Source organism: Rhagoletis pomonella, unplaced genomic scaffold (genome assembly GCF_013731165.1).
Source record: "Rhagoletis pomonella isolate Grant_MI unplaced genomic scaffold, Rhpom_1.0 Rhpom_scaffold_00009, whole genome shotgun sequence".
In the NCBI taxonomy this organism is placed as follows: domain Eukaryota; kingdom Metazoa; phylum Arthropoda; class Insecta; order Diptera; family Tephritidae; genus Rhagoletis; species Rhagoletis pomonella.
Genome location: NW_023458563.1, coordinates 37,999,088 through 38,009,835, shown reverse-complemented (window position 1 = coordinate 38,009,835; position 10,748 = coordinate 37,999,088). Strand labels below are relative to the sequence as shown.

At 35.1% G+C, this 10,748-nt stretch overlaps 1 protein-coding gene across 4 annotated transcripts in view; it reads left to right on the top strand.

Annotated features, from left to right (window-relative positions):
* LOC118745773 (synaptotagmin-7) overlaps positions 1–9,460 on the top strand; it is a 431,457-nt gene extending 421,997 nt beyond the window's left edge. For 3 of the 4 annotated variants that reach the window (XM_036479437.1, XM_036479439.1, XM_036479440.1), the window contains one exon: positions 9,008–9,460. In XM_036479437.1, the coding sequence (XP_036335330.1) occupies positions 9,008–9,159 (152 nt within the window). In that variant the 3' untranslated portion in view covers positions 9,160–9,460. The remainder of the gene's footprint in view (positions 1–9,007) is intronic. The other variant, XM_036479436.1, reaches the window with a different exon arrangement.
* Positions 9,461–10,748: the final 1,288 nt, after the last annotated feature.

Genomic DNA, 10,748 nt, shown 5'->3' with positions numbered 1-10,748 from the left:
CATGATTCAATAATACAAGGTTAGATAATTATTGACAGCTGCGGTTTGACACTCCCTTACAAAAGGTTGCATTTACGGAGGACAGAGAAAGGGCAAGAATGCAATCCCTTGTTTCGAAAATGGTAGTAGAAAAGTACGCAAAGTAGGCAATTAGTAGTGAAATTCCTTTCGTAAATTCTAACGTATTTGCAGGAAATCTGGCATTTTAAACGAAATGTTGAACGTAATATTGATATATCTACGTGAATTACGTAATTTATATGCTATTTAGCCGTATAAAAAACTGCAAAATGACTCAAAATTTAAATAAGACTACTATGAGACTGATGTAAACATCCAATGCATATGTTTTCATCAGTTAAATATGCTTCATATGCATATACAAATAAAGATATTGCACAAAAGCTTATACTTTTATTTCACACCAAAGCTACACTGTTTCCATGTAAAATTACAAAGAAGCAACACGGTGCCACTGCTAAGGGAGCGGTGCGAGAGAGACAACTGTCAGTTTATCGAACCTTGTATTATTGAATCGTGGTTGAGATATTCGTTTTTGGCCACTATGTTTTGTACATTTCCCAGTACTGCAAAGCTTTTGACTGCCATTCACCTGGGAGTGGCCAGAAGTGATTCGTGTGCTTACGGTTCAAATCGCAGCTAACTACGTCCGGATATTTATATCCATGAATACTCTGGGTAGCGACCGAACGCTAGTTTGGGAGCGAGGTAAAGTGGAGGGCGTAACACCACGCGTGCGCTGGGGATTAATCGGGATGGTGCCTCTGCCCGGCTGGTTGAAGTCCTAGGGAAAATAAAGGCTGACATCAGCTCCATCCACGAAATGCGATGGACGGGGCGAGGAAGGTAAGCGTGAGCCTTGCGACGTCTACTACAGTTGCCACGTAAAGGAGTGCAATTCGGTGTTGGATTTGGGGTGGGAGAGAGACCGGCGTTCACTCTAGTGGACGAAAGTCTAGCCACAATCCGCATCAAAGCGAGATTCTTCAACATCTCATTCACATGTGCCAATGCCCCGATGGAAGAGAAGAACGAGGCATCCAAGGCTCTCTTAGCTTAGAGCGTACATATTAGCGCTGCCCCCGTGACGTATAAAAATCGTGCTTGGCCATTTAAATGCCAAGGTGGGCAACGAAGGGATCTTTGGTGCCAGTGTCGAAAAAATCAGCCTCCACATAGAAACGGCGGGCTGAGGATGATCCACTTCGCCGGGGCCCGAAGCTTGGCAGTATGTATTACTGGGTTCTAGCATAAAAACATCCATCAAGCTATTCTCATTTTCGTTGTTGGTGTTTCCGACAGGGTAGGAGTGTGATGTATTGTGGAACGATTTTCCGTCGTCCCTTGTCAAATTTGGTTTGGAGACACACCGGTTTCGGCGTTGTTCCATCTTCAGTGTCATTTTTCGTTCTCTCAAGTTACATGGATGTCTCCACATCGAAAAATGGGAAACCAAATCGAGCATGTTGTGATAGACGGAAGGCATACTTCCATGTTTTAGATGTACATACGTACACTCCGAGGGCCAAACATCGACTCGCATTACTATATTGATGCATCCAATGTACGACCTAACTTCGGAGAAGCAAAAAAAGGGCCCCCAACAATGCAGGGAAAGTTCAACGTCGAAAAGCTGCAATCAAAACAGACGGAAAATGGATTCGGCGCTCGACCCTCACACCTGCTGTGAGAGAGCACTCTTCAACAAACCGACTTGCGCGAGCAGTGGAACCACATTTCCCGCTAATTACTGGTACGATCACGAGTGTGAGAAAATGCTTGAAATGCTGTCCGACAGAAAAAACACCCGAAATTTTTAGCAGAGAGTTGAACGACTTACGGAAGGTTTCAAGACTCTTGTATGAACAACCATGGCGACCTAGTGACCGATGTCCAGAACGTACTCAGATTATGGAGGGAACACTTTTCGACCCTTTTGAATGGCGGAAGCACTTCGAGGTCCCAGTCGATGACGATGGAGTCGATATCCCAGCGCCTGACTATGAAGAAAAGTGCCAAAGCTATTTGAGATGACGGCAAGGATGTAATAAGGTGCATGCCCGACGACTGGAATTCAAGTGCGCTCTGTCCAATCCACAAGAAAGGCGACCCCGCCGTGCGTACCAACTACCGCGGGATCAGCCTTCTAAGCATAGGTTGCAAGGTCTTATCGAATGTATTGTCTACCATAGACCAGGTATTCACAGTACGCCGAAACTTGGAAAAGACCCGCGAGAAAATTATCCGCACTCACCACCTATTTGTCGACTTTAAAGCCGCTTTCGACAGTACTTAAAGGTATATGCCGCTATGTCTGTCATACGCCTGTGAAAAATGACGTTGAGTAATACCACCAGCTCTGCTCTGTTGCCTTTCGCCACCAGACGGGGTTTCAGACAGGGCGGCTCTCTTTCATGTGACTTCTTTAATCTGATGTTGGAGAAGATAATAAGATCTTCAGAACTGAACCGCTTAGGAACAATTTACTACAAGAGCGTACAATTGCTGGCTTATGCCGATGACACTGACATCATCGGTAAGAAAAACCGCGAAGTCTGTCCTGACTTTTCCAAGTTGGAGAAGGAAGCAAAGCGAATGGGTCTGGTGGTAAACGACGACAAGACGAAGCATCTCCTGTCATCAAACAAACAATCAGCACATTCGCGCCTGGCACCCACGTCACTTTTGAGAGTTATAATTTCGAGGAAGTAGAGAATTTCGTTTACTTGGGAACCAGCATTAACACCGGTAATAATGTCAGCATGGAAATCCAACGCAGAATCGCTCTTGCCAACAAGTGCTGCTTTGGACTGAGTAGGCAATTCAGGAGTAAAGTCCACTCTCGACGTACGAAAACCACACTATAAATCACTCATCATGCCCGTGCTGGTATGTGGCGTATTAAAATACAGCGGCTCAACTGGCTTGATCATGTCGTTCGAATGGACACCGACGCCCCAGCTCTGAAAGTATTCTGGCTTCACTTGGCATTTCTAATAGGCTTCAGTTGGTCAAAATCGCTTTGGCGGTTACAGCTCCAAAAAGGAAGAAGAGGAAGAGAATAGATCTATAACCTTATCAGTCACACAGTGTTATAATCCCGACGAAATCCTTGACGGTGGTACCGGGAGGGGAACGGTACATGACGGTAGGAATTTTAGTTTGGGTTAAAGTCTCACACGGAAGGGGTTAGGCTTTCGATGCTTCCTCCTCGTAAAATAAACATGCTCAGTAAAAAGTTAACAATTTAAATCGACGAATAGTTTTATATCAACTTTTGTGAACTTCTGTTTATTTGTTTTTTTGTACAACATATTTACCTTTATTGGTTACAATAATTTTAAGCTATAATAAAAAATTTTTTAGTACATAAGTAAGTTATTGGTTTTGAATTTTTTATTTTGTAACAGTCAAACTTTTATCTTTTGTGCTAAGAGAGGAACGATCGACTTTTTTTTACATCTTACTTAAAAGAGATCCCACCAGACCCCATTATTCCATTATAGCTATATAAAAAATGCCAAAAATTAGTATTTTGGCATCTTAAAGTCAAAATATCTCAAAAACTAGAGCCAATCTAATGTTTCTAATTTCAGATTCTGATTCTACGAAAAAAATCCTATAAGAATCACAGTTCACTTTCCGTGCCGCAAAAATTTTTTGAAATTTTGTTGGCCTGTGTAATAAATCTCGACTTAAAAGAGATATAACATAAATTATTATTAACTTTCCCGTGTCATTTTATAAGAAATCGATTTTTTTTTTATTTTTTATAAAGTATCAGAATTTCAGGTAGCACCGAGAAAAAATATCACCTAAAGATCGTGTGCTGTTAATACTGTACTTCACAAACAAAACAAAAACGTGGGAAAACAATTTAAAATTTTCATAAGAATGCACATGGGCAATTTCCAAACAAAGTGATGTTTTGTAGTCCCCTCGTTTTAAATTGTTTTATGGTGGTAAAAACAAAAAAACAAAAACAGCTTGATATCTACGATCTAACAAACCACCAAGAATTTTTTTTTTATTATTGTTAGCCGGTTAGTTTGCTTTAGCTGCCTTTTAGGCGTGTGGATTATGCCCAAAAAATTTCGAGAGGTGTTCGGGTGAAAGTAACCGGTTGAGACCAATTGTAGTTGTTAGCTTGCACAGAAATGCATTTACAGTCAATTTTAACCAATTTTCTACTGATGCCTTCATGTCGAAAAGCGAAATTTTAACTTGAACTCGCTATATCTCAGAAGTTTTATTATCGATTGATTTGAAATTTTTACACACTAAACTAGATACTATTCTAAAGAAACTGAGCTTAACTGCAGTTCTCAAAACTTATCAAAAACAAAATGGCGGATTTTTAAACAAATTATGGAGACAGTTTTTTCAAATGCAGAAGTTGTATTATAAAGTTTGAATCTTTGTTGTTGCTTTAATGCAGCATTATGGACAAATATCTAAGGAAGGTTTTAGGTTTAAATACCAAGTAGTTTCAAAGTTATAACAATATTATGATGACGGCCACAGGCGGGCGCTCCCCCTAAATGACAAATATATTCACATAGCAATTGTGCAAGTAATTTTGGATGTAATATTAACTAAAATGTTGAAATTCATAAATTTATCAGTGTTATAGGACTTATACAAGCTCTTTATTATAAACTTAACTTACATATATATCTACCTAACTACATACAGTGGTGGAATAAATGATATAAACTTTTTATTTTGACCAGTTTTGGCTATATTACTTTTGTTTATTCGATGTTTAATATTTTTTTATAAAAGACTAGTGCATTATATAACACGCGTAACATAAATCTACATTTCACACTTTCTACAAAAATTATAAAAAATCAAAAAATTTTACCAAAATCTCTCAAATATCTCAAACTTTTAATCAGATCTTTTTGAAAAAATGTTTAGTATGCAGTTTTGTAGGCCATTAAATTTTAGTAGAATAAAGTGCAAATTTTAAGACGCTAGAAAATCGCGTTAATTTTTAATATATTTTTTTTTGCTGACTCTGCTAAGCATTTTCTTCCGTATAAAAAGAAATTTTGAGTATGGTCGAGCATAGTACTTTATATGGAGGAAAATGCACAACATCGCTAAGCTTTGAATCCAGTGATTTTAGGGGTTTAATCCCTCCCCCCCTGTGGGAGGGAAATCTACATAAAAATTTACCATCATTTAGTTTAAGATGATAATGGTAAAAAATATTTCGAGATCTCAACAATTTTTATTGGGTTTGAGGCCGTTTCTAATGGTGACCCAGTGACCGCGGTGAAGAAGTCTGGTGAAGAGATGTGATGATAGTAGTTATAAATTCTACCTATGGGTAAATTATTATTCTTTTCCACAACATTTTTTCATTAGAAAGGGCCTCAAGCTCAATCAAAATTTTTGAGTATAATTGTTAAAAGGCCATAAATAACAAAAACAAATTTCAAGATAGCCGCAAAACTTTTTATTGTAATAGCTTAATGGTGACAACATTGTTTTCCTTGAAATTAGGGGAACGAATGGTATTATGGATTAAGCGGCTAATGGGTACCACCTATTTAAAAAAAAAAGCGAGAGTCATTTAAAATAGCGATTGAAGCACAAATGAATCCTGTGAATGGAAACCAATTAATATATAAAAATATTGCAGTCAAATATTGTCTTATATATATACATATATGATATTATAGTATGCATTGGATTTTCACCCCTTTCGGTGAAAGTATTGCGGGCACTTTATGAAACTTACGTTTTATGTCTAGTCCTGTATTTGCACATTACACGTTTTTGTTCTAAAAATCTATTTTTTAGATTTTGAATGCTTATTATTTATTTTTTTACACGTATAAAACTAAAAAATTACACTACCGAGTATTGTGGCTTATTTGTATTTTCGCTATTTTAACTATTGGTGCTAATAATTTTGTCATATTTTATTATTTTTATAGTCTTCTGGAAGCATGAGAAAGATATATATTTGTACAAGAATTCAATGTACAGTTGTTGTACCACAATAACCAATGTAAATGGCACTTCTTTTTGAAGCCTATAATAAACGTTAAACAATTTTATTCAACTTGGTTCTAATTTTTTCTAAAATAAAATAAAAACAAATAAAAGTAAAGAACAAATGACTAAGTGACCATCAAGCCAAGGTGCAGGAATGGTATTTTCAGAGATAGAAGTCGAGAGTTCTGGCTTTAATTTAAGCCAGGAAGGTTCTATCACCATTTATTTTTTTGCTTTTTTCGACAAGAAGGCGTCAGTAAAAACTTGGTTAAAATTAACTGTAAATGTATTTCTGTGTATGCTATCAATTACAATTGGTCTCAACCGGTTACTTTGACCCGAAGACTTTTTTCATTTCTAGAGCACTAGGATAATCCGCACGCCTATTTATACGGGTCGTTTTCGGACGACTGGAAAATTGACTACCCAAAGCATTTACATTTTATGGTTGAATTTGTCATTTACACTGGGTCGTTTTTGGTCGTTCAACTAAGACGATACTTTCTTTGATATGCTGTATTTACTATAATATTTAATAATATAACAAAATAATTACCAATGTCTAGTAATTGCTAATGAAGTTTAAATGATTTATTTGTTTTTTATATTTTCGTGAAATAAGCTTCTTAGAAAAAAATTAGAAAAACTTCAACTGATTTTGCACCTAAAATGGTTTTTAAGGTTTTTATTTTAGTAACTCATTAGTAACAAGTCCTTAAACATTTTTTTTTTTAATTAAACTGTTTAATAAAATGCTGTGTGACAGTATGGAAATATACCCTGCATTGAAAAATTATCAATTGTTAAAACTAACCAACTTATAGTTAGCTTTTTGGCGAGATTTCGATTAATACCTCACTTTTAATTAGCTATGACAAAACCAACTTAAAGTGAATTGTAAAGTCGTGCAGGAGTCATGCAGACGCAATCGGGAGTTGGTTTTCTTTACAAGTTTCTATTAAATATCCTCATACAAAAATTACTTTCAATACACTTCTTTTCTGAACTTCGCAGATTCTTTTTCATATTCAGGACAAATAAAAGGAAGATCGAAATTTTATACTATCATTTTGAAGTTATGTCTGACGGTGTTCGAATATGGGGCCACCCAGAGCAGAATATGTAAACAAATATGAAATGTAATAAAATAAAGTAAATAAATAAGTAAATAAAAAAGTAAAAAAACAAAAAAAATATTTTGTTTTTCTTATTGATATTTTATGTCCAAAAGTAGTTAGTTACAAGTTAGTTGACATAAAATGCAGAGGTATCCAGGTCTGACTTTTTTGCGGCCATCGCCCCACAAAAGTAGTTAGCTTTTTTCGAACAAAATACACAGTTAATAGTTAGCACTAGTGTTCGCGTAAACAAACTAAAGTTAGGTATAAGCTAACGTCACTCCCTGCAGGGTATAGACGTCTCAAGTAGCACACTGGTGTATAACTTGGTGTAAGTTTGTGAATTTTGGTACAATTAATCAGATTTTTACCAAAATTTACACCAGAGCTACTTGAGGTACTTACTTATATGGTGCAATGATAAATTCAATTAAAACACATCAAATAATTTTTTGTTAATAGCATAAAAGAAATTTCATAATCTGCACAGATTTTAACGGAAGTATACCATTACAGAGGATGAATTTATCAATCTTAAAAAAACTGCCATATACATTTTGTTTTGGTTCGGTTACTTTTGCCATTTTTCGCTGCATACAGGTGGTATCGGTTGAGCAAAACAAATATTACAGCAACAAATTATATGCACAATAAGGAATGCCGTTGGGATCTAAATAGATCCGATTGGATACTTATTTTTTCCGCTCATTATAAATGTGGATACTTTTTTAAATAGGCCAAAAATGTATATTTTCTATAAAATTTTTCATTAAAGATGGTAGAAAACATTATGTTTTCTGAATGTATTAAAAATCCCTACTAAAGTGTGAAATTAAAGCATTTTTTTTGTGAACGAAGCAATGAACATATGAAGAGATCTCACCAAAATAGGTATGTGCAATTTTTTTAATTAGTTTTAATTAGCTAAAATGGATGCTTTAAACAAGATCATAATATACATATATAAAGTAAATACATACTTATTCTGGAACAATCTCTTTACATTTTCATTTGTTAATTTAAAAGAAAAAAGATCTCAATGTAGTTTAAAATACAATGTTTAAATGTGATTTATTAAAGGAATTGTATATGAATTCTACTGAAAAGACTTTATATACACTCTAAAAAATGTTTGTTTAAATTTGCGCATATTAAGAGAGGTAACCAGTTTCCTCTTTTAAAAAAATTAAACACATTCCTTTTTACTTTTACATACCAAATTTGTCGCGTAGAGTAAAATTACACACAAAGTGTCTAAAATAGAGTAAATATGAGCCCCTAATGTTTATTATTATTACGAATTGTATTTTTAGTTTCAAATTTTTTAAAGATCTCATGTTGAAAATCAAGTCTTGAACATCTTATGCGTATATTTATACAGATTCTGGTTGAAAAATATACACTTTTCAGTAGTAGTTTTACATGCACTTTTTAGAGTGTACAGATACAAATGTAACATATTAATTACTATTTATTATACTTTAGGCCGTTTTCTGAAGTAACCTCTAATTTTTAAGCCCACTTTATATTTAAAGGTTGGATTAAAAATAAAGCCGTGTCTAAAGCTAGGCATTTCTATTATCGGTTTTGACGTATGTATGTTTCTTGGTTCTAAACCAATTTAAAACCGATAATAAAAGGTTTTACTTTAGACACAATACTATATTGTAATGCAACCTTTAAATAAGTGAGTGAGTTGTGAGTGAGTTAAGTGAGCTTTAAAGTTACAGGTTACTTGAGAAAACGGCCCTTACTTTGCAAAATACAGGGTAGCCCAAATAATACCTATCAATGTTAAACACGTATAACTTCTTTATTTTTTAATATTATTGTTATTTTCTTTCTGCATGTTATAGTTAAACTCTTGGAATATCATAATGGATACTTACTACAAGACCACCAACAACGACTACAATACGCTATTCGTTTTACACAATTAGCCACACAAATTGATTTTTTAGGTAATGTTCTGATGTCGGATGAAGCGTATTTCCAAGCAAAACTGTAGATTGTGGGGCTCTGAAAGACCAAGGGCAACACACCAGCACTAGTTACACCCATCCAGATGCACTGTTTGGTGCGGTGATATGGCCGAAAAAGTTATCGGCCCATATTTCTTCCAAAATGAATTTCTGGGGCTTCTTACAGAATAATAATTACTTTTTGCGACCAACGGCAGAGCAGCATCCTAATTTGTGGTTCCAATAAGATGGAGTGACTGCGCACACTGCTAGGCACTTATGCACAAAAAATGTAACGTATAAATTAAAATTATAAATGTTTGATTATAGGAAAAATAAAAATATATATGGGCATATGTTTTATTTATGATTCTATTCGTAATCTCTTAATAAATCGATAAATATAAGTGTAATTGATTTTCATCAAGTGCTTCGAAAGTTAGACGAGGAATAAACATTTACTAGCTCGCTGAAATAGAAAACAAAAGAATTAACTGGGTTCAAACTACGCTGTGCTAATTTTAAATGTTGAGCAACGATTTTGAAAGTTGAACTCACTTAATTGGGACGTTCTAAATTCAATCCGTTTTACCAGATTGGCTCCGGTTTCCGAGATAACGGTGCTTGAAAATTTCAATAAATTTTAACTATTTTATAAATAACTACTGCCTCAGTTTTGAAGTTATTTTTACTAAAATTGTGTAAATTAAAATTATCGAAATAGGTTCACTTTAACATTACAGATTACTCAGATATGTGTTTTTGCGCTATAACCCTAAATTCATATCTGAATAATAAATTGTATGCGTGCTATATGTATGGTGACCATATTTATGCGAGCCGAATACGGGACAAACAATAATTTTGCAAATTTTTTCTATAAAAGCTAACAGATCTTAATACCTTCTTAAATGATCTTAGATGTATGTATTAGCCCGGAAACAGGATTCTTATAGTAACACCACAGATTTGTAGGATATCTTTTCTCGAGATGTTTACTCCAAACAATTTTTTACAAAAGCTTTGACTTACCGTTAATTTTTGGCAAGCTTTTTTCGACGGTGCTACGTATTTTCGGTCAAGCCGTTTAGGAGGAGTTCGACCACTAACACCGTAACACGAGATTTTCACCCGTATGCTGTAATCCGAAAGTTTGTAGCTACGAATTCGTAGCTCCGTTCCGAAAATTCGAAAATTGGTATGCTGTAACTATCAACGGCGTTGCCAACTAAAATAGTGAAATTCGAAGATCTTAATCAGCTGCTTTGACAGAAACAAATCAAAATAGCAAGTGAAAATTAGTTCAATCATTATTTGAAAATACTTTTCCTTAGTTAAGTAGAATACAAGGGATTCAGTGGCCGGTACACTTTTGTCCCAGGAGGATGACCAGCTAACAGTTGCATTAATATACAAAGGAGATTGCTAGGAGACTGTTCTGATCCATTTAGCTTAAATGATAAAATGTAAGCTCCCTCCTTTTAAGGGCCTCCATTTCACTAGATATTGTGCCGCTTTAATTCTTGAAATGCTTTCCCAAAGTTCCACCACATCCCCTTAAGCTCCTTTTACAAAGCCTCGACCAATGTCCGGCCTTTCGCTCATGCATTCCACCAGTTTTTCGTATTGCGAGCGA